Source organism: Ruditapes philippinarum, unplaced genomic scaffold (assembly GCF_026571515.1).
Source record: "Ruditapes philippinarum isolate M1 unplaced genomic scaffold, ASM2657151v2 ctg333_1_1_1_1, whole genome shotgun sequence".
NCBI classification, from domain to species: domain Eukaryota; kingdom Metazoa; phylum Mollusca; class Bivalvia; order Venerida; family Veneridae; genus Ruditapes; species Ruditapes philippinarum.
In genome coordinates, this window is record NW_026864795.1 from 44,038 (window position 1) to 68,321 (window position 24,284).

General features: G+C 34.1%; 3 protein-coding genes across 3 annotated transcripts; 1 reads left to right on the forward strand and 2 right to left on the reverse strand.

Annotated features, from left to right (window-relative positions):
• Positions 1-1,528: 1,528 nt before the first annotated feature.
• LOC132726829 (cyclin-D1-binding protein 1 homolog) lies at positions 1,529-13,387 on the reverse strand. Its single transcript, XM_060712208.1, has 9 exons — positions 13,228-13,387; positions 9,111-9,173; positions 7,705-7,866; positions 5,087-5,180; positions 4,531-4,601; positions 3,721-3,798; positions 3,020-3,336; positions 2,048-2,094; positions 1,529-1,651 (listed from the first exon to the last, which is right to left on the reverse strand). The coding sequence occupies exons 1-6, from the start codon at positions 13,310-13,312 to the stop codon at positions 3,761-3,763; spliced, it is 513 nt and encodes a 170-aa protein (XP_060568191.1). The 5' UTR covers positions 13,313-13,387; the 3' UTR covers positions 1,529-1,651; positions 2,048-2,094; positions 3,020-3,336; positions 3,721-3,760.
• Positions 1,546-3,265, reverse strand: LOC132726814 (cyclin-D1-binding protein 1 homolog). The gene is made up of 3 exons (XM_060712188.1): positions 3,020-3,265; positions 2,048-2,094; positions 1,546-1,651 (listed from the first exon to the last, which is right to left on the reverse strand). The coding sequence occupies exons 1-3, from the start codon at positions 3,263-3,265 to the stop codon at positions 1,546-1,548; spliced, it is 399 nt and encodes a 132-aa protein (XP_060568171.1).
• On the forward strand, positions 13,379-23,615 carry LOC132726830 (programmed cell death protein 5-like). Its single transcript, XM_060712209.1, has 5 exons — positions 13,379-13,539; positions 18,714-18,822; positions 20,073-20,164; positions 21,495-21,566; positions 22,208-23,615. Exons 1-5 carry the CDS (start codon positions 13,471-13,473, stop codon positions 22,247-22,249), a joined length of 384 nt encoding a protein of 127 aa, XP_060568192.1. The 5' UTR covers positions 13,379-13,470; the 3' UTR covers positions 22,250-23,615.
• The last annotated feature ends 669 nt before the right edge of the window (positions 23,616-24,284 follow it).

Below are 24,284 nucleotides of genomic sequence, written 5' to 3' on the forward strand. Positions count from 1 at the left end.
CTGACTGTGATAGTGTTTTTATTATAGTGAAAAATTTTTATTGAAATGTTTAATCTTAGTCTGTTTTAACTCTGAAATATTCCTCGTCTCAGATTATCAGATAACTTGATCTGTACCGTCTCAGATGACTTGACTGGCAATATTCCTCGTTTTAGATGATTTTGATCTGTGACGAAAAATTCCTGCTTTCAGATTTTTCAGATGACTTGACTGGAAATATTCCTCGTCTCAGATAATTTGATCTGTGATGAAATTTTCCTTGTCTCAGATTATCAGATGACTTGACTGGAAATATTGCCAGTCTCAGATAAACCTGTTACCAGTATTAATGAACAGAAAAATACAAATACCTCTTTCTCTTATTTGAATAAAAATGCAAATAATATTGTCTAATGTTGATTTCAAGTTTGTAGTTACACACAATATGTAAACATATCAATAAATGTTTTGTCTTAAGGTTCTGTAAGTAAAATGAAAAATATTTTCATTCTGTACCCAATTTTGTGACCATGTTTATTTCTTTAGCTTAAATATCATTGTTTAGTTCAGTTTTGATCTGCAAGCTTACCTAGCAAGTAAGCCATGCTTAATATAAATTTATATTTATTTAAAAATTGTATATTGGAATCAACTTAATTTATTTCTGTGGTCAATTCCTTGGAATTATGAACCAGTGATATTTAATAATAAAATTTGTAGAAATATGATTAGTATAGAATGCCTGTATTATGAGCTTGCTACAATGTATGTGTGCAGCCACTATATGTCAGGTATTTTCTTAGGTATACGAAGAAGTATATACATTGTATGTAAATGTAAACATTAATGTAGAAAAAATAAAAGATGAAAAAAATATGATTTTTCTTTAATATTTTAAATTAGACATTATTGAAACATAGATCTAAAGAAAATTATGAAGCTGAATACCCTTAATTGAAGACAATGGATAAAATTTTAATTGGCAAGTATTTGTTAAGTTTCTTCCTGATGTATTGTAATTAAGGATCTTTGTTAAAAGATCAGTGTGAAGAAGATACCAGCTGATCAACATGTCCAACTGAACTCTATGAAAGTCAAAACTTGAGCTTGGGTTATATAATGGAGGATTTTTTTTTTAAATGGTAAAGGGGAATTATTTAGTTGATAACAAATGTGTTAAATGTTTAGGATAGTACCTAGAAAATATGTCAAGGCAAAAGTGAATATCCATTACGGTTGTGGAGAGAAATTGCATGCAAAATTTAATGAGGAATTTTAGAATTTTTTTTTGTTCATAAAAGTTTATACATATAATTCATAAATTCGTACTAAAATTTTGAATTTTTGATAGTGACCTTAAAGTATGCTCATGTTATGTGTGAAGTTTCATAGGTAAACTCCACAACATTTGGCTGACAACAGAGTGAGTGGAAATACCCGAGTTTTCTCCAATATAGTCAAGCTAAAACACTATACATGAAATAATTTCCTGTACTGGAAACATAACAAAAACAAGTTGTTTACTTCCTGTTTTATTCCAAAAACTTAAAAAGTAATGAATAGATTTTAAAGAAGGGGCATTAAACTTGTAAGTTTTATAAGGTTATGTGAGTTAGCTTTCACCAGGAAGTCCAGCCACTTTTTATCATCTTCTCCTGTCACATGACTATGTCTGAAATATACAAGTAGAAATCCATAGATAAAGAGAAACAAAAGTTTTCATAAAGAACACTGACACAAAGAAACTAAGAACTTCTGTTAAAATGTTACACTTATACTTACATTTTTTCCCCGCAGTATTGTAAGACAAAAACTGCTCAAGTATCATGTCCTAATGGTTATTGAAATCCATGAGAAACTGTCTTCATGACTTTAATAATTTGTAACATGTAAATGTACTACCCAAAATGCAAATCCTTCATGTTCAAATACATATCTATCATGACTTACAACTGAGATAAATATATAAAATGTTAAGGACTGTTTTCCTATGATAATTTCTAAATCCTTTACCTACTTGGTAGTCTGTCATTATTCCATAAAAAATAAATATATAAACAAGAATTACCTTAAAAAGTCGAGAAGTTCTCTATTTACTCTTCCAAGTTCTAACGCCTGAAAGACAAAAACGAAGAAAATTAACACTAATTATACATAAAGTCAGTTCCTTCTTTACAAAGTATTTTAATGTGTCAGTGGGTCTTAAATTTTATATTTCAAAAGATCAGCAAACTGACAAAAAAGTAGTGACCCAATGAGCAGGCACTATTATCCCATATCAGGTATTTGGTTTACAACAGCATTGAATAACAAATTAGGAATGATATTTACGTAATAAAAACACATTGATAAATTTTAGCCCATATGTTCAGGCATTCACTTTGCAACACCTTTGTTACATTTTTATTCTAATTTATTTCTAACACAACCCGTCCATTTTTTCACCTATTGAATAATAGAAAAACTGAAAGTGTGTGGTTATTATGCAATAGAGTTACAGTTGACGTTCTAATATTTGAGATGTGACGTAATCATATTAATGTGATGTAACCACTAAAAAGAATCCAGCGTGCTTTTTAAATAAAGTATGGAAACAAATTTGGGCGCCAAATTTTGCTTTAATATTCAGGTAACGGCAAGCACATTTATTTGGTTGATTTCGTGTTAGGTTCGTAATACAAAATGTAATATAATTCCCAAAATCGGCGATTTCATCGCTTGAAAAACATCACTGTTTTTTCGTTCGGGATGCGCATCATTATAAACACTGGGCTAAAGCCCCCCCATTTATATATTTCGTTCATCCCCCGGGGGAAACTGGACCAAACCCCGGGGGAAATTGTTTTTTTAAAAAGGTGGAAAATTCCAAAAAATGATTTTTGGGATAAAAATTTTATTTTAAAATTAACAACAGTCCTGTATATGTAACATACCATAAAATCAAATATACCAGACAGACACTAAAATTTCTGTAATTGTCTTTTTAAAATGGTGGACTTTACTAACAGTCTTATCAGCTAAATTAAAAAATCTCCTTTACCTTTTCATGTACAACAGAACTATTGAGGGGCGGGTAAACACAGGAAGCTAGATCGTCCACTACTGGACTTAATCTCTCCACCCGATCTGCCACATCGTCTAACTGTGATATACATTCCTCACTCTCACAGTTTCCGTTAGTTTTCACAGCTGATTTTGTCTTTTTTAACAAAGATTTGGAACATTTAATGAGTCCTAAACAATATTGTATAACATTTTTGTTCCATTTCTGACCACTGTTGATCATTTTGTGATCTTGAATCAGAGATTCCTAGAAAACTGATCTAATCCATCATCATCTTCATCATTGTTTAATGCCTGAAAAAAACAACAAGAAATAATATTTTTAATATTGTAGTCATCAAATAATGTCTCTTCATTTATTTAATACACAGACTGCAATATGTTTTTTGTTTTGTTTTTGTTTTTAAAGTTGTATTTTGTGTTGTAAGTTTTCATAAGTTTGAGGGTCTTCCGCAAATCTCTCTCTTCATCTCCTTATTTTACTAACACTGTAGAAGTACGCAAAATTACAATTTTTTTCATTTTTTTACATAATCAGATATAACTTAAAGATGAATACAAAATATAAACTACATGCACAATTCATCAAATTTTAACACTTGTGTGCATTTTGGAACATATCTGTACATCAATAACTGATATGGATAAAACTATTAAACCAATATAATATTCAGTTACCTCAGTAAGTTCACTATGAGCATCATCCACCATTGGTATATTATTCTCTATCACAATAAAGAACGGCTGATCGGTTATCTGTAAACATACAACATATATCATACAATCACTGCCAGTCATTTACAATATAGGCATCTGCTACCAAGTTAAAACTGCATCTTACTCTACATCACTGCATTAAAATTTAAATACAATAGTTTATGTTTGTTAAACATTTAAAAAAAAAAAAATATATATATGTATATATATATGAGCCGCGTCACAACAAAACCAGCATAATGGTTTTGCGACCAGCATGGATCCAGACCAGCCTGCGCATCCGTGCAGTCTGATCAGGATCCATGCTGTTCGCTATCAGTTTCTCTACTTTTTATAGGGTTTGTAAGCAAACAGCATGGATCCTGATCAGACTGCACGGATGCGCAGGCTGATCTGGATCCATGCTGGTCGCAAACGCATTACGTTGGTTTTGTTGTGACGCGGCTCATATATATATGGTCTAGCTGCTTGTAACATGTATATAACATCGCATCTTTTCATGTAAATAAAATGTAAATAAGTTAACAGCATCTTTTCATGTAAATAAAATGTAAATAAGTTAACATTTTTTATCACCATTGCATCTATTCATGTAAATAAGTCAACATTTTTTATCGCAATATTCATGTATATAAGTTAACATGTTTTCACTGCAACTATTCATGTAAATAAGTTAACATCTTTATCACATCTATTCATGTAAATAAGTTAACATTTTTTATCACATCTATTGAGTATTCATGTAAATAACTTTTTGGTGTATAACATTACCCTGTGGTAATTTAGAAAATCTATCACTTTCTTCCCAAACAATTCCTGTCTGATGTAACTGCTCGTTAGATCTGTAATAATTATATCAAAATTTAATATAATAATTTAATAAATAAATGGACAATCTGAAGCACTAGAACTGTTTGTCAAACATATATATTGCTTAGGCAGGTAGTAGGTAGAACATATTTATTACTTTTATGGTATGAATAAGTGAATTAACATTTAATGATTTAAGGTTATGGATCCTTGAAAGAAAATACATGTATTTACTACAGCCGCATCATATCATATTAGTAACACTTTAATAATTTAAACCATAGTTATGTTCATATCAGAATTATAACATGATTATGCATGAAGCTATTTCAATAAAATATCCTCTAGCTTTAACAGGTGATATAAAACTCTGAGTTAGAAGTTCACACAAATATCTAAACGAAAACTGTCACAGTTACACTGTGCTATGATTGGTTAAGCAAGTACCTAACACTGTCACAGTGACACGTGTGTGTTATGATTGGGTAAAGCAAGTACCTAGTAAATCTATACTTACCCAGCACTGTACTTCTGAATAGTTTCTGCCAGTGTTTTTATACCTTCCACTAACTGTCTTACTGACAATTTGATAGTCTTTCGTAATGTTAGACCTTTTATGAATGGAAGAAAAGCATTTTGTTTAAAGTACATGAACATAACACACGCCCGTTTAACTCACAATGAGTGAAAAATGTCCATCGGTAAAAATGTTGTGAGCAACTTCCGTTCCTCGTTGTGAGCACCCATCTTTGACGTGTGACACGATAAACAAGGTGAGTTTTTCATAATTTTTGAAGATTACAGACATTTATGTAAAAATATCGAAATGCAGTTAGCTAGCGATGTGTTTTCCGAGTATGCACATGTAAATATATTACCTGTTGGTGGACAATTTGATGGAAATATCGTGCGACGCAGTCACTCGGGGTAGCTGGAAAACTGGAGACAACTTCTCTTTGGACCTAATTTAACATTGAAAACGTCGATTCTTGTGACGTTTTGTGCATTCTAACCTAAAACAGATGCCCACAAGTCTTCAGCGTAAATTATTATCTGAAAGTCTTCATAGAAACGAAGATATACCCTTTTTTGCTTTAATCCTCGTTGTGAGCACCATAACCTCGTTGTGAGCAAGACAAGCGCAGTGCGTGTATGGTTTTAATATGCAATTCAGATGGTGAAAATATTATTTTCAGTCTACCACAGCAATTAAAACGTTTTTGCACAGCAGCATTTGTTTGCAAGACATTGTGCATACCCCAAAGGGAGGCATATTAGTTTTGAACTGTCCGTCTGTCAGTCCGTCAATCTGTCCGAAAACTTTAACATTGGCCATAACTTCCTTATTAGTGAACGGATTTGATTCATATTTGAACACAACATCCCTGAGCACCTTCCTACGGACCTATATTTTTTTTTACCTTGACCCCTGAATGGCCTTTACCTTGAAGGTCAAATTGTCCAAAAACATTTAAGATTGGCCATAATGTCCTGGCACAATGTTTAGGCACAACACATCTTTGGACAAGGCCTTTAAACTATCCTATATTCTTTTGACCTTGACCCCTGAATGACCTTCACCTTGAAGGTCAAATTGTCCAAAAACTTTTAAAAATTGGTCATAACTTCCTTATTAGTATACGGATTCTACTCATATTTTGAAACAACACCCCTTTAGGCAAGACCTTCAAACTGATCCGTATTTTTTTACCTTGTACCGTAAATGACCTTCTAGAACATCCAAAAACTTTAACATTGGACATAACTTCTTCATTAGTAAGTGGAATTAACTCATATTTGGACACAATGCCCCTTTGGACAAGACCTTCCTACTGACCTATATTTATTTCACATTGACCTTGAATTACCTTCACATTGAAGCTCTAATTGTCCAAAAACAAATAATCTATCTGGTCCATAAATAAAAGGACAAAGCACCACTTCATGGGCATTGTCAACTTACCGTGATAGTTCTTGTTTTACATAACTTGGTCAGTCTTCAGCTCAGGATAAACACATGTATGTGTGTATCACACAGATTGTGAAATTGTTGAATTATTCATAAACACCCCGTGATGTTCACTCGTGCCACACTAGAGTATATGAAATAAAATACCTGATTTACCTCCACTGATTAGTTATGACTTGTGAATATGAAGAATAATTTTCCAAAAAAAAAGAAAAAGAAGAACTATTGCAAAGAAAAACTATTGAACAAAAACGTTTTGATTGCTTTTGGTAGATTGAAAATTGTATTCTTGCCATTTGAATTACATATCTAAACCAGACAAGCACTGCGCTTGTCTTACTCACAACGAGGTTATGGTGCTCACAACGAGGATTAAAGCAAAAAAGAGTATATCTTCGTTTCTACGAAGACTTTCAGATAATAATTTACGCTGAAGACTTGTGGGCATTTGTTTTAGGTTAGAATGCACAAAACGTCACAAGAATCGACGTTTTCAATGTTAAATTAGGTCCAAAGAGAAGTTGTCTCCAGTTTTCCAGCTACCCCGAGTGACTGCGTCGCACGGTATTTCCATCAAATTGTCCACCAACAGGTAATATCTTTACATGTGAATACTCGGAAAACACATCGCTAGCTAACTGCATTTCGATAATTTTACATAAATGTCTGTAATCTTCAAAAATTATGAAAAACTCACCTTGTTTATCGTGTCACTCGTCATAGATGGGTGCTCACAACGAGGAACGGAAGTTGCTCACAACATTTTTACCGATGGACATTTTTCACTCATTGTGAGTTAAACGGGCGTGATAACATGTCATTGTCAATACATAAAATTAAAATAAATACATGTAAAAATGTTATTTCTATGCATGTTTTTCAATGCTATTTAAGAGCAAAAAATTACAATTTTTAAAATTGTTAGGAACACTTTTCTCGAATTACATCCAAAATAAATATATTATGCAATAAGCATAATACAAAATAAACCTAAAATGCAGACACTTGAAATTAACAAATTCACATTTACATACTTATCTTTGATATACGTACAAACTTTAATAATACAAGCTTCAAGACATTTTAAAAATACTGCATATTTGCCGGTCTAATGTTGTAAAGAGAGGTTTATTGTTATGATCATATGTAGCTGTTTTTTAAATTACCTGCACATTTTGGTAAGTTACTGTAAACATGAAGAAGAGCAAGAATTGTTTTCTCGACTGAAGCTAGTAAACTTTCACACTCTTCATTAGATGGTACAGGAGGTTTGGAGTACGCCAGCGATAACTTTGTAGCTTCATGTGAAACCGCTTTGAAAACATCACCTGCATTAATAATTATACTTTTGTATGGCTGTCATTGAATATCGCAATATTGATTTATCATCGATATTTACCATTCGATACAATATTGATACATAATTTTGAATATCAATACACTCAAATCTCTTTTTTTCTTGTGAAAATATTTTTTCCATTTTGTGTTAATAGAGAGTCTCTTCCTTTCATATTTTATGGCTAGCTTGGACTCTTAAGTTCAATTTTTAGTCAGTGAGAAAAATATAACAGAAAACTAACTTTCTTAATGTTAATTGTATTTGTGACATCAAAAGAAACATACATAACACCATGAGCATAGTCTATAACAAATATTCAAGCGTTTTTCATTCTACTTATAACATAATTTGATATATCAATATATTGTCAATAATTGTCTTTCGATGTATCAATACAAATTTTTTTATAAATGACAGCCCTAACTTTTTGTGTGCTTTTAGATGTACATGTACTATCTAGAAAATACCTTTGCTAATAATCTTTTAAACCCGATTTGATTAAATATGACTGTAATATTAATTTCTATATGGAATATTTATAGTACTTTGTTACCTCCCAGTATTTTAATCTACTTCAGTAGATTCATTTTATCACATGCTCACAACCCAGATTCAAATTAACAAGGGTATTTTAGATATTTATATGAGCCGCGTCATGACAAAACCAACATAATGGGTTTGTGACTAGCATGGATCCAGGCCAGCCTGCGCATCTGCGCAGTCTGATCAGGATCCATGCTGTTCGCTTACCAACCCTATTACAAGTAGAGAAACTGATAGCGAACAGCATGGATCCTGATCAGACTGCACGGATGCGCAGGCTGGTCTGGATCCATGCTGGTCGCAAACCCATTATGTTGGTTTTGTCATGACGCGGCTCATATGTAAATAGTATTTTTAAGTCTATTTTAAGTCTCTCATAAATCTTATAGATTTACAATGTGCTTCATATTGTATTTTATATGTATTTATGTATTTTAATTGTGAACATTGATGAGACTCTAATAAACTTATAAATAAATAAATAAAATATGTAAATAATTGTTTGCATAAAATGTTTTTTAATTAAAGTATAATTGTTCAAGTTAATTACATTATCATTTTTACATTTTTTTTTTCAAAATCAGAAGTTCTTACTTGACGCCAACACAAAAATTTAATATATTTATCTTCAGAAAAAGAAAGAAATATAATTGATATGCATCATTTCAATTATCAAATATAATAAAATACCCAGTTTTTTCCAGTAGGCTTTGTAGTTAAAATCATCTGGCACAGTTGACTTTCCTTCACCATCTGAAATAACAATATGAGTAAATTTACTCTATAAAACTCATTTAAACTTTTCTTTTAAAACACTTGTAATATGCAATAATCAAATTTATAATCTAACTTGGCACTATATTAACTAATTGTTCTTTTTTTAATTATTTACTCTAAAACTGACATCCAAATGATGATTTCGTTGGTAAAACAACAAGTTTTATTTAAGTAGACAAACTAGTTTAATGTACACTGGGCCTAAAATAAAATATTGTTATCTACCCATAAAAATCGCAGCTACCCAAAATTTTTTTTATTGCAATACAAAATACAAAACAAACTAGAATTTGTCAGAAATGCTGAATACCTTCTAGATGCGCTGGTCAGAAAACATGCTTTTTAGTTAATAACTTTGAACATAGACAGAATGCAGTTGATTATAGATTTTTTTCAAATGTTTTTTTTTTAATTATTTGTCCTACATCAATAAGATAAATTAAAGTTTGGATTTGGAGTTTTCAGGATTCCTTTTAACCCTTTAACGCATGAGCATTTTGGAAAAAATGGCTGTTTTCATTGAAAAGTCTGCCTTTACAAGTTCAAGTTGCTATAAAACTATAAATACTGCTTCAATACTAATCAAACTTGGCACAAATGTTGGCTGGACCATTGCCTTTGTAACAACATGCTCAGTCTTAAATTTCCTGTTACCAAGGCAAACAAATTGCCAAAACTCACTATTTTGCGTTGATTTTTTCCATCAAAAATGATTTTAAAGTGCTGCAACTTCTCAATGGATTGAGATAGAGTCAAAGGCTTTTCAGCATTGGTTACAGGTTACCTTATGATCGACCTGGGGTCATTTTTAGCCTCTCACAAGTCCAAAATTTTCTTGGCGCCCCCTTCAAACCCCCAAACAGAAGGGGGCACACCCCCCTTCTGGCAACTCCCTGATGTATCTTTTGGATAGGGAAGGCGTCGAAAAAGTGGTCACTTTTTTAACAACATTTCTCAAACAAAAACAAATGTTGGGGGCCTAAATAAGGATTTTTTTTTCACCATTTGAGCCAACACAAGAGCCCGGTTTGAGCCAGGTGATGCTCCCCGAATAGGTTTTGGACACAGGAAAGTACACCTCTTGTAGTTTCAGAGTTACGTCCCTGGAAAAAGTTCAAAGTGCAATAATTCCAAAATAAGGCAAGGTAGAGTTACTGTTTTTTGCACTGCACTTCTAATCAATGTGATCTATCAACCTACAAAGTTTCTTGTTGATATCTCTTATGGTTTCCGAGTTATGTCCCGGACAACTTCAAAAAGTAAAAATAAACAAAGGGCAATAACTCCAGAATTAGGCAAGGCAGAGTTATGATTCTTGTGCACTGCACATCTACCCATTGAGATATATCTACCTACAAAGTTTCATGTTGATATCTCTTATAGTTTTACAGCTATGTCCTGGACAAGATTTTTCTAAAAGGGGAGATAATTCAAAAATGAGGCTTTACAGAGTTATGGTTCTTTTGCATTTCACTTCTACTCAATGAGATCTATCTACCTACAATGTTTCATCTTGATATCTCTTATAGTTTTAGAGTTATATTCCGGACAAAGTTCAAAGTGTTAAAATTAACAATGGGCAATAACTCCAAAATTAGGAGAAAAAGAGTTATTGTTCTTATGCACTGCACATCTACCCATTGAGATCTATTCACCTACAAAGTTTCATGAATCATGTTGATATCTCTTATAGTTTTAGAGTTATGTCCCGGACAAGATTTTTCTATAAGGGGAGATAATTCAAACACCGGGCAAAATAGAGTTATGGTTCTTTGACACTGCACTCCCCCTCAATGCCCTCTACCACCACTGTATGAAGTTTAAACAAATTATCTCCAAGGGTTTTTAAGTTATGCTCCGGACAAGACAACGGACGACAGACGGACGGACAAGGCGCCGACTATATGCTCCCCCGAAATTTTTCGGGGAGCATAAAAAAGGGGGGTTTGGTGAAAAAGGCGTAGAAAGGCGTATATATTTGGTTATGAGTTAAGGGCAATACGTTCTTTCTCCCTGACATTTCTGCACTTCTTCTCAGTGAGATCTATCTTCCTACAAAGTTTAAGTTGATACCTTTATAAGTTTAGTATTTTTAAAGTTATGTCCCAGACAAAGTTCAAAGTGTAAATATGAACAAAGAGCAACAACTCCAAAATTAGGGATGGAAGGGTTACCGTTCTTATGCAATACACTTCTACTCAGTGAAACCTATCTACCTTCAAAGTTTCAAGTTGATACCCTTTATAGTTGTCAAGGTATATCATGGACAAAGTTTAAACAAAAGCTAATAACTCCAAAATTAGGGATGGGAGAGTTACAGTTCTTATGTACAGGACATTTACTCGGTGAGATCTATTTTCCTTCAAAGTTTCAAGTTGATATCCTTTATAGTTCTCAAGGTATGTCCTGGACAAAGTTCAAAGTGTAAAAATGAACAAAGGGTAGTTACTTCAAAATAAGGGAAGGGGAGGTTACAGTTCTTATGTACTGCACTTTTACTTGGTAAGATCTTTCTACCTACCAGTTTCAAGTTGATATCTTTTATAGTTCTCAAGCTATGTCCTGTACAAGGTTCAAAGTGTAAAAATGAACAAAGGGCAAAAACTCCATAATTTAGGACAGGAGGGTTACAATTCTTATTCACTGCACTTCTACTCAATAAGATCTATTTACCTACAAAGTTTTAAGCTGATACTTTGACTAGTTCTCAAGTTATTTCCAAGACAAAGTTCAAGGTGTAAAAATGAACAAAGGGCAATAACTCCAAAATTAGAAAATTGTTCTTTTGCACTGCACTTCTGCTCATTTAAACCTATCTACCTACAAAATTTGAAGTTGACATCTCTTGTACATTCTGAGTTATGTCCAGGACAAGAAATCTGCAGCCATCAGCGCAACTGCCCGAACAATCAACAGCTGACTCAAGTAGACCCCCATAAACTTTGTAAAGGTATAAAATGCCAAGTTGATGAGAACATCTATATCATAATGCTTTTAAATCATTTACGATTACACTAAGAAGGTATACATTGGATACATTGAATTCAGAGACAGCTTTGAGATACAAGGAAATCCGGAAACCAGTCCATAGCTCTTATTGAATAGACCCTTGGTTCTTTTACATGCCCTGTGTATAGCACTGATACATGCAAGGATTACCGGGATTTCGTACCAGTACACCAGTTAGTTCAACTAATTGACTAGGTTTCCAGTACGTTACGGATTTAGCTCTGGGGAATTACACCCATAACACTATCATGTGATATTTCCATTTTTCTATCATTATTTTACTGTTTATGGTGGAAAAACTTGATGTGTTTGAAAATTATTAATGTTCCTGTACTATCTATCGCAAATTTTCCCAATTTTTTTTTTTTATAAAAATCTGTAAAATTAAAACAGTTGTTGCATCTGCCATAATAGAAAGATATTTTCTGCAGAAACTTATGTACTAGATCTATTTACTTTATTTTTTGTTTTGAATTATTCATAGTGATATTTAAATACTTTCTTACAAAGAAGTAATTGTGTTATTACACTTAAATCCCAAAATATCAAAAAAATCTTAAAAACATACAGATCTTTACTACACGCCCTTAAGGTGAATCCCCCAACGCTGTGTACAGAAAGTTCCGGAAAACGACGTTCAACTAGGTTTTCGACTTCATGAATCATCTTTGTATCTGTCTTGTTTTTAAGCTCTAAATATACAAATCGGAACATATGTTGAATACAACTTTGAATCTAAATGTCACAGTCCAGAACTGTTCACTTGTTTGGAGAAAATGTGTTAGTGGCTGGATAGCTCAGTCGGTAGAGCCCAGAACGAATTTCTGAGGGTCCCCTATTGTCCCTGTCAGGCGGCAAATTTTTCCCACCCTGTGACAGTACAAAACAGTTGAACATTTTGGCTTTTCTTTCAACACTGTTCAAAGTGATTGTGCAATCTGTGAACTATTTCTTTCTAACAACAAATACAATATTTTTTCTTCAAAATCTAAATGAAACACAATTAAATGAACAGGCATACCCTGTATCTGATCAATGACACTCGTCAGATTTTCCAGCAAAGACTTCCAAATACTTGAACAAGTTTCACCACTCCTTTCTGCCATGATTACTCACTGGTAAACAGACGCTTTTGAAAATAAGTTTAAAGAGCATGACCAAGCATCCACATAACCAAGATTAAAATTAGACGGCATCCATAATTTTAGTTTAAGACCTTACATTCTGATAGTAAAAAGATAGCGCAGTCTACATTCTTAGCAACATGGCGGACGATGCAGAATTAGAAGCTATTCGGGCCAGGAGAATGGCCGAAATGCAGGCACAGATGGGAGTATGAATTGTTCTGACTCTTTCTTCTTTTCAAATAATATCTGAACTGTTCGTTCTAACAACTCTTCTCCTAAATTTGTTTCTAATTAAGGCGAAATGTTGGAAATGCTAGTAGCACATTACTCGGATGGGTAGTCATACTGATGCAGACAGGGAGTTTATCTAGTTTACACCATGCTAACAGAATTTAGTAAAGAAGTTTAACTCCGGGATCTGCTAAAGTAGATTCCCCAGTCATGCTAACAACTGCTTACTCTACAAAACTATCCTAATGTCAAAATAATTGAGGATGAAAGCAAAGCCAAATCCCCGTTAGATTACTGAACGAAGTCTACATCCACATCTGTACTTTAAAGTTAAACTGTCAAACTTGACATTTCTTTAACGGTGTGCATGAAAAAAGTATAAAGAGAAATAAAAAAAAAATAGGATAGAAAGAAAAAGGAAACAGAAACACTTTTTGCTAAAAGTAGCAGAAAATAGTTGTACACAGTTACTTTTCAACCATCTAGGAAAGACCAATCAAGCTTCCGTGGCAGTGCCCTGCAGATCCTAGACCCTGCTGGCATAGCTCAAGCCCTTCATTTGGTGGTACTTCATAACTGTGCATGTAAGTCCCCTTAGAAGGTTAGTTTAGACAGCTCATTCTTGAAGGATGCCAAAGAATGAGCCTCAGCAACAGGTGCTGGCAGGTTGTTCCACAGAGGAATACAACGAGGAAAGAAGATGAACTTCATAATATCAGTGGCAGTGTCTATTCTAGGAATTGAAAAATAGGGGTGATTTTCCCCCCCTCTATTTCAAAAAAGGGGGCGATTTTCAAAATCAAAGGGTGCCAATATAAACTGCCAATGTTAAATCGTCTGCATTAAGTTTACACTGAGGGGTTCAACCGATGAAATAATTAAAACGATAATATTTATTTAAGGCAGCAGAAGTTGTCCCCCCTTAATTTTCAAACGAAAAAAAATTATTACAGAACTGCCGCGATTGATTATAAAGGGATTGGCAATACAAATAATCGAACTATCTTTCACGTCTAGATCGTAGCCAAGCTAGGAATTGCCTCATTTTTCTTGATTATTTACTACACTAAAATGGCGCCCAACTGTCAGACCTAGCACACTAGTTCCGGTTGATACGGAACATTCCGTTAATTTCCGTCAACTCACGTAACCAGTACCATACGGTACTAAATTATTATAATTAGCTTACAGTTACCTCCCTTCGGTTTTCGGTGTAAATGTAAACAAAACAACCAAATATAATGCGGGATGGAAGTTTTACGGTTTTATTAACTTTTTTTATAGATGCGCGATTTTCACGCACATGATTTTGAATTGTGTGCGATCTGTGAAATACTAGCGTGAATCGCGCAATCGCGCGTCCTAGAATAGACACTGCAGTGGACGTTGAATATTGCAGGAATCGGGTACTGTGTGACGACCTTGGTCTGGGTTTAGATGGTGTTAAGAATTCGCCTGGATCTATCTCCACAAGTTGATTGTAGAACATAATGAGTTGGAGCTTTTGACAGCGTGTTTCCAACGTTTCCCAGTTTAGATGTTGTAGCATATCTGAAACGCTGCTGGTGTTATGGTACCTGTTTGTAGTGAAGCATGCTGCTCTTCGCTGTACCATTTCTACTTTATGTATAAGGTTTTTGTGATAGGAGTTCCAAATAGTGAAGCAGTATTCTAAGTTAGATCGAACAAGAGATATGTAGGTGTTTGTCTTTAGTTTCACAGCTTGTGTTTCTCAGATTACGTTTTAGGAAGCCTAGCATGTTGTTAGCTTTTTAGCTCACCTGTCACAAAGTGACAGGGTGAGCTTTTGTGATCGCTTTTTGTCCGGCGTCCGTCTGTCGTCCGTCCTCCGTCCGTCCGTCGTCCGTCCGTAAACTTTTACTTTAAATGACATCTCCTCATAAACCACTAAGCCAATTTCATCCAAACTTCACAGGAATGTTCCTTTGGTGGTCACCTTTAAAAATTGTTCAAAGAATTTAATTCCATGCAGAACTCTGGTTGCCATGGCAACCGAAAGAAAAAACTTTAAATATCTTCTTTTAAAAAACCATAAGAGCAAGAGCTTAGATATTTGGCATGAAACATCTTCTAGTGAGTGTCTACCAAGTTTGTTCAAATAAAAGCCCTGGGGTCAAAATTGGCCCGCCCCGGGGGGTCATTGATATGCAGATAGTAAAAACTTAAAAAATCTTCTTTTAAAGAACCCAAAGAGCTAGAGCTAAGATATTTAGCATGAAACATGTTCTAATGGATGTCTACCAAGTTTGTTCAAATAAAAGCCCTGGGGTCAAAATTGGCCCCGCCCCAGGGGGTCATTGATTTTCCCTATATGCATATAGTAAAAACTTAAAAAATCTTCTTTTAAAGAACCAAAAGAGCTATGGCTTAGATATTGAGCATCAAACATGTTCTAATAAGTGTCTACCAAGTTTGTTCAAATAAAAGCCCTGGGGTCAAAATTGGCCCCGCCCCGGGGGGGTCATTGATTTTCCCAATATGCATATAGTAAAAACTTAAAAAATCTTCTTTTAAAGAACCCAAAGAGCTAGAGCTAAGATATTTAGCATGAAACATGTTCTAATGGGTGTCTACCAAGTTTGTTCAAATAAAAGCCCTGGGGTCAAAATTGGTTCCGCCCCGGGGGGTCATTGATTTTCCCTATATGCATATAGTATTAAAAAAATTAAAAAATCTTCTTTTAAAGAACTCAAAGAGCTATGGCTTAGATATTGAGCATCAAACATGTTCTAATAGGTGTCTACCAAGTTTGTTCAAATAAAAGCCCTGGGGTCAAAATTGGCCCCGCCCCAGGGGGTCATTGATTTTCCCTATATGCATATAGTAAAAACTTAAAAAATCTTCTTTTAAAGAACTCAAAGAGCTATGGCTAAGATATTTAGCATCAAACATGTTCTAATAGGTGTCTACCAAGTTTGTTCAAATAAAAGCCCTGGGGTCAAAATTGGCCCCGCCCCAGGGGGTCATTGATTTTCCCTATATGCATATAGTAAAAACTTGTTGGGGGTTGGGGGGCCTATATACAGGTGAGCGACCTCAGGGCCATCATGGCCCTCTTGTTTGGTGATCTTGTCAATGTGTTGTTTCCAGCCAAGGTCTGGTTGTTAGTCCAAACCCAAGTATTTTGATGTCTGTTCTTCAACCAGAGTTATACCTTTCAGGATATAGTTGGTCCAGAGAGGAGATTTTGCCCTGGTTACTCATAGGACGCTGCATTTCTGAGGTTGAAAGTCCATGCCCCACAAGTGTTCCCACCTGACTAGAGAATCCAGGTCTGCTTGAAGTAGCTGCTGGTCATGGATGGACTTGATCTTGCGCTAAAGGATGCAGTCGTCTGCAAATAATCGAGTCTTTGAGAGAAGTCCCTTTGGAAGGTCATTTATGAATAAGAGGAACAAAAGTTTACATTGAAAATGAAATAGCCCCTTTTCTCACCAGATCATCCAAATCTTCCTTAAATTTAGTACCGGCCCCAATGAGAGGAAGCCCTAGATTGAAATAAGTCTTTGATTCTTTAATGGGTGCAGATAACAATTTGAAATTCGACAGTCATGCTTTATTCCATCACAGCCCTAATTAATCAACCCTTTACCTCATATAGATGTGTTTTCGACCCCCCCCCCCCCCTTTTGAGGCCTCAAACAGCGAAAATTTACCCTAAATAGGCCCCAAACACTATTTTTCATTTGGGAAATGTTAAAAAAGTAATCACTTTTTTGGCGCCGCCCCCTATCAAAAAGGTACATCAGGGGGTTGCCAGAAGGGGGTTGTGCTTGGGGATTCACCAATAAAATTTTGGACATTTGACAGGCTAAAAATGGCCTTAGGTTGATCTTAAGGTGATGTGTAACCAACGCTGAAAAGCCTTTTTATTCTATCTCATTGCATTGAGAAGTTGCAGCACTTTGAAATCAGTTTTGATGGAAAAAAACCAAAGCAGAATGGTGATTTTTGGCAATTTTGAGATGTGCCCCGATGCCATGGTAACAGGAGATTATGCTGTTACAGAGGATATGGTCCAGTCAACATTTGTGCCAAGTTTCATCAGTATTGAAGCATTTTTCATAGTTTCATAGCAGTTTGAACATGTAACAGGAAACTTTCCAAAGAAAACGGCCATTTTTCACAATATGCTCATGAGGTAAAGGGTTAAGTTGGATGCCTAAGGTCACAGGGTGTTAAAAATATGCAACCTGACTTTGACCCAAACCCAGGACCCTCTGAACACCTTACCATGGTTCTACAGACTTTCCAGTTGCTTACAGTCACTCACGCATTATCTCCCCAGATTAGTGAACAGTTCAGTTTTGTGACAGGAGCTTATAATGGTCTTCAATATCATGTCTTTCTATGTCGAGCATAATATCCTTTGCCCAATTGAATAGCATGGTTTTAGTTCAATACATAGTTGTGAAACCTTGCTCATCAGTTACTTTTGGGAAATTCGTGAAAACTAAGAGCAAGGCCAACAGGCTGATTTTGTCATGAACTTCAGTTAAGCATTTGATCAAGTCTGCCATCACAAACTCCTCCTTAAACCATATCACTAGCCAGAGAAAAACACCCAAAGTTCGCTTTATGTGGTGATCACTGCTATGGCTACGAGACAAACTATGTGGTCGAGCGGTTATGGTCTTTGACTTCACAACCATTTGCCTCTCGCCGCTTCATCAGATGTTACATGTAAGAAAGCTATTTAGCTATTTTACAGAATGTTGACAGCTCTATTACGGTGCCTGTTTGTGCCTGAAATAATGTACAGAGGGGCACCTGAGGTCTCTACCTCCACCAGTAAAGCTGGAAAGTTTCCATATGACCTATACTGTGTTGGTGTGACGTAAAACCCAACTAGAAAAAAATAAAGAGTACAGTTAGACTATTTGCAGATGACACAATAGTATACCTCACAATTAAATCAACCCTAGATACCCAAACCCTCTAAAAAGATCTCAACAGTCTTAAAAACTTAGAATCTAATATATATTCATTTTACTAAGAAAATTAATAAAAGTGGAACAAACAATCAACACAGGATAAGTTTTAAGGTTTTATTTAATGATGATATTCATTTTGTATGTTATGTGAGGTACAAACTTATTGATTTTAATCATTTATTACTTTAATAAAGGGCCCAGGTGGTGGGGGCAATGATCAACAAAAAGAGAAGGAAAGACAGATGGAGGAAATGAAACACAGTATTTTATGTCAAGTCCTGGATCAGTCTGCTAGAACTAGATGTAAGTATAACAAATGACAAACAATTTTAAAGTATAATAAATGTTAACGTGTAGTTCAGTCAGCTCTAACTTAATGTAAGGACATGTAAATGTATAATAGATGACAAGTTTGCACTCATTGTACATTATTTGATGTAAATTAAGATTAAGACTGTTGCTTAACTTTAAAATAAACTGGATGGAAAGGAAGAATACAAAGAAACCACACATCAACACCGTATAAATGTGAACAAAATTTTAATAAAAATCTACCGGTTCCGAACCTCTCTGGTTCTTCATCTGCAGGATCCTTTAGTCGAAATAGGGCATATTATCTTATACCCCCTGTCCGTCCGTCAGTTAGCAATTTGGTTTCCAGGGCATAACTTAAGTTCCATTTGGCCCACAATATTCAAACTTCATAGGATGATTGTCCATATTGGGTAGAAGACCCCTTTTGATTTTGGGGTCACAAGGTCAAAGGTCAAGGTCACTATGACCTTAAAACTGAAAACAGTTTCCGGAGCATAAACTAGGCAAGAATAGATCTTTCTGCTTAAGTTCATTTAGATAATTTCAAGATTTAAATAGACCCCTTAATGCATATATGGTTTTTTATATTTTAGATAACTTGTTTGTATAAAAAAAATCATTTGCCCCACAGTGTTCAGACTTCATATGATGATTGTCCATAGTGGGTAGAAGACCCCTATTGATTTTGGGGTCAAAGGTCAAGGTCACTATGACCCTAAAACTGAAATCGGTTTCCGGAGCATAACTTAAGTCCCATTTGCCCCACAGTGTTCAAACTTCATAGGATGATTGTCCATTTTGGGTAGAAAACCCCTATTTATTTTGGGGTCACAGGGTCAAAGGTCAAGGTCACTATAACCTAAAAACTGAAAACAGTTTCCAGAGCATAACTTAAGTCCCATTTGGGTCACAGTGTTCAAACTTTATAGGATGATTGTCCATATTGAGTAGAAGACCCCTATTGATTTTGGGGTCACAAGGTCAAGGTCACTATTACCTTAAAACTGAAAACAGGTTCCAGAGCATAACTTAAGTCCCATTTGCCCCACAGTGTTTAAACTTCAAAGGAGGATTGTTATTTGAAGGAGGTAATACTTTATTTAATTCCAATGTCTTACAAATGCTTCATCTTTACTAAAAAAAAAATCATTTTCGGGCATATAATGCTCCGCTTAGCGGTGCTCTTGTTGTGTTGTTTACCTATAAACCAAATATTAACATATATGTTGTGTTTATAGTAAATACAATAGCTGTAGCTAAGCCAGAGAAAGCTAAAATGGTGGAATCAATGTTAATGCAGATGGCTCAATCTGGACAAATACAAGGAAAGGTATGTAACATATGTAATTGTGGGAGCTCCTAATTTTCTTGGGTAATATATCTGTGTAAAATAAATGGTACAGCGTACAGACATATTAACTTTATTGATTAGAAAGTATTTAATTAATAATTGTATTTTAAACTTTTGAACAATTTACATGTATAAATGTTCTGTTTTTAGCTCACCAGAGCCAAAGGCTCAGGGTGAGCTATTAGTATCAAAGGGGGATGCTCTGGCGTCTGTCGTCATGCGTCAACAATCGTCTTCTTCTCTGAAACTACTAAGCAGATTTACTTCAAATTTGGTCTGTAGCATCCTTGTGACAGTCACACTTGAATTTGCTCATGTCATTCCAATTGGCCCCTTTTAGGGGTCAGCAAAGCTAAAAATAGAAAAACCTTTAAACATCTTCTTTTACAGAACTAATTGATGGATGATCACCAAACTTTGTCTGTAGCATTCTTGGGTAGTCTTTTATCAAGTTTGCTCATATTAATTTGATTAGCTCCTTTTAGGGGTCTCTAGGGCTAAAAATAGAAAAACCTTTGAACATCTTCTTCTACAGAACCAATGGATGGATGATCACCAAACTTTGTCTGTAGCATTCTTGGGTAGTAATTTATCAAGTTTGCTCATATGAATTTGATTGGCCCCTTTTTAGGGGCCACTTAAGCTAAGAATAGAAAAACCTTAATACGTCTATTTCTACAGAACTAATTGATGGATGATCACCAAACTTTGTCTGTAGCATTCTTGGGTAGTGTTTTATCAAGTTTGCTCATATTAATTTCATTGGCCCCTTTTAGGGGCCGCTAAAGCTAAAAATAGAAAAACCTTTAAACATCTTCTACTTCAGAACCAATTGATGGATGATCACCAAACTTTGTCTGTAGCATTCTTGGGTACTCTTTTATCAAGTTTGCTGATATCAATTTGATTAGCCCCTTTTAAAGGCCACTATAGCCACCTTCGAACATCATTTCCTACTGAAATAATTGATAGATGATCACCAAACTTTGTAGCATTCTTAGGTAGTCTTTTATCAAGTTTGCTCATATTAATTTGATTAGCCCCGTTTAAGCTTAAATGTCCCAGGTCATGGCATTTCTTCAAATTATTGTTTAAACATATTCTATTCTCAAATTTTATATTAGAATATATTGACATTCCAACACTGAAAAGTAGTTGTTTCTGGTGAGCGACTCAGGGCCATCATGGCCCTCTTGTTTATCTTTTATAATTGAACTATGAGATATGTTTAGTTAGAATCCAAAAATTGCTATTGCTATTAAAGTTATAGTATATTTTTATCATTTACCTTGTCTTGTTGTTGTTGTAGTTAAATGAGACTCAGTTAAAAGGTTTACTGGAGAGAGTGAATGAGCGAACACAGAAAACCACAACAGTAAAGGTAAGAATGGAACACATAATGTGTTATGTTTAACTTTCCTGTGTATTGAATCATTGAACGGACTAGCTGATACAATGAAAGCTTTCCAGTTTGAGTTTTATTGGAAAAAGAAAGGCATAGAGCAATAATACTCTTGATTTCAGCTTTTCTTGTTATATAACATGTCTACAATGGTTATGTAGACTGCCATAAAAACTGTTCAGAATTTATCATTATCGGCTTGGTTCGAAATGCCAATATTATTGTCTTCTTCATGAATGTTTTATTAAGTTTTGGTAATTATGTATGGTATGAAAGAAGCACATTTACAGTATAATCATGTCACAGATCATGCAAGCTGTCATTCCCTGTAAGAAAAATAAATAATTGCATAGCAAAATAAAAGTTTAAATAATTTAACTACATTTTGTATAATATTATTAAGCATTACCTCATTACATACCTTGTCCGCTATTTCAATCTGGATGAAACCATTTCATCATTTTTAGGGTAAAGTTCAAGGTATGTACTGACTGAGTAGCTAACAGTGCAGACCATGATAAGATGGCATGGATGTGTCGGCTGATCTTGGTCTACACTGGTGGCAAAGGTTGAATTAGTCGCTGCTATCAGGCTAAATGTTGATATTGTATATGTTTCAGTTTGACAGAAGAAGAGCTGCATTAGACAGTGACTCAGACTGAACTATTGTATCGACAATCTATGAACTATTTAAGTGCTATAATAATGTGCTACATCTGTATATGACAGCTAAAATGATGTGCGAAAAAAAGAGTTTTGATGTCATTGGATATATTTACAGTCATCAAATTTAGCACTGGCCAGGTAGCCCGTGAAAATCCGTTCGGGCCAGAGTAAATTTTAAGAAAATTTAGTTAAATGCATCGTAGAATAAATTCAAAACTGGAATTCGGGATCTTAAATTCCATGACTGTATCTCATTTCAAATAATAATCCAAGGAAAATTTTTTAAATGAAATATTTTAAGGTACAATATGTTCAATATCTGAAGGCTATTATATTAAGTACTTATAATCATTTTTAGAGTGAAGAAAACAACAACAACAACAAAACTTAAGGGTAATGTGCATAAACTGAAAATTCTGGGCAATTATATTTCACTAATTCAATTCAATATTATTTATATCATTATCATATAGTGTTAAAAGTCATAGAAAGAGGAACAAACCTACCTTAAAATATGTTACCTAATGTGATTCAGATCTAGGCCATTATGCTGAATGCAACATTTTTCTTAATTAATACGTTATAGTGTTTCATGTTTCAAAGTTTTTACATGTTTTATTGATTGAAGTTTTGAATTTTTGAAGAAATGATTGTGTCTGTTTAAATGAACAATGATTAAATATCTATACACAATATTATTAAGACTGAAATACCTTATATATTATCTATAAATAGATTGTCTTTCCCAGTGATGTAATGTTTTTGATCTGATAGATGGGTAGCTGATAGATAGTTGACGATACTGCAGTTGAATGTTGAAGCCAAAAATGTTTATAAGTTGCAGCATGTAATTTTTAATTTCCTTCTAAAATTGTATTTATTAGCCAAAAAGGTCACACATGGATTGTTTTTATTTTGCTTTGCTTGTTTATGTTGAGTTATTAAAGAATTAATTTGCTATGTATTTCAATACCAGTCATATTTTGGGACAAAAACTTGGAAAGATAATAAGTAAATTTCATTCCTATAGGTCAATCTAGGTTTAAGAATAGACCAGCTATCTGATGAAATGTTACTGAAGAAAAATGACCTTATACATGTAGAATGAATGCTGTGTTTAAGTGACAGTTACTCTGATATTTGTGACAAACCTCCAGTAACTATGTTTATGAAGAAGAGATAGAAACATTTAAAGTTGTGTAGCATATATTACTAGAAATCATTTCTCATTTTGTACGCTGTATCTTTATGTGTATATAAATATACAATTATTTATTTGACATTAAAGATGCATTATTGATATTGTGATGCCCACACTTAGTGCTTTTCAAATTTTATAATAAAATTTATTGAAGAGACAAAGTTTTTTTGTTTTTTGGTATTGTGTTTAACCCTTGCACTGCCATAGGGACAGCTTATGCCGTCCCTGTTATTTTCGGCGTATTTGCCACATGGACGGCTTTTGCCGTTTTGATAATAATAATAATAAATTGATAATAATAAATATAAAGAAAATTATACCGTCAACAAAAATTATTATTATACTAGCAGATTTGGAAACATATATAATTATTATAATACTAAAAACAATTAATAATAATTATAATAATTAATAACATAGTAATTTCTTAGAAAACCCTCTGGCAAAAAGGTGATCAATAAAACAATAACCCTCTGGCAGCGAAAGGATTAAGTGAAGTGAAAAATTAAATAATGGTGATTTTGGTATGATAGCACCATGCATTTGTCGGAGGCATCGTGAATAATCCTGAAATAATTGACAGTTTTGAATGTTGGTTTTAATGATTGTCTAAAATATTGTGCAAAAATAATGTCATGAAAAATAGCTTTTACAAAGGGCCATTCAATGTACCAGTAATAATGCCATGGTTTATAACTAAAATCAATCTGGACCTGTTGTTCAAGTCATTAACGTCAAACCTTTGTTTTAAGAAATTTTAACTTAATATATGATGCATTTGTACATTTCAGACACTACAAATGGGCCAATTCATCTCCCCTACCCCTGGC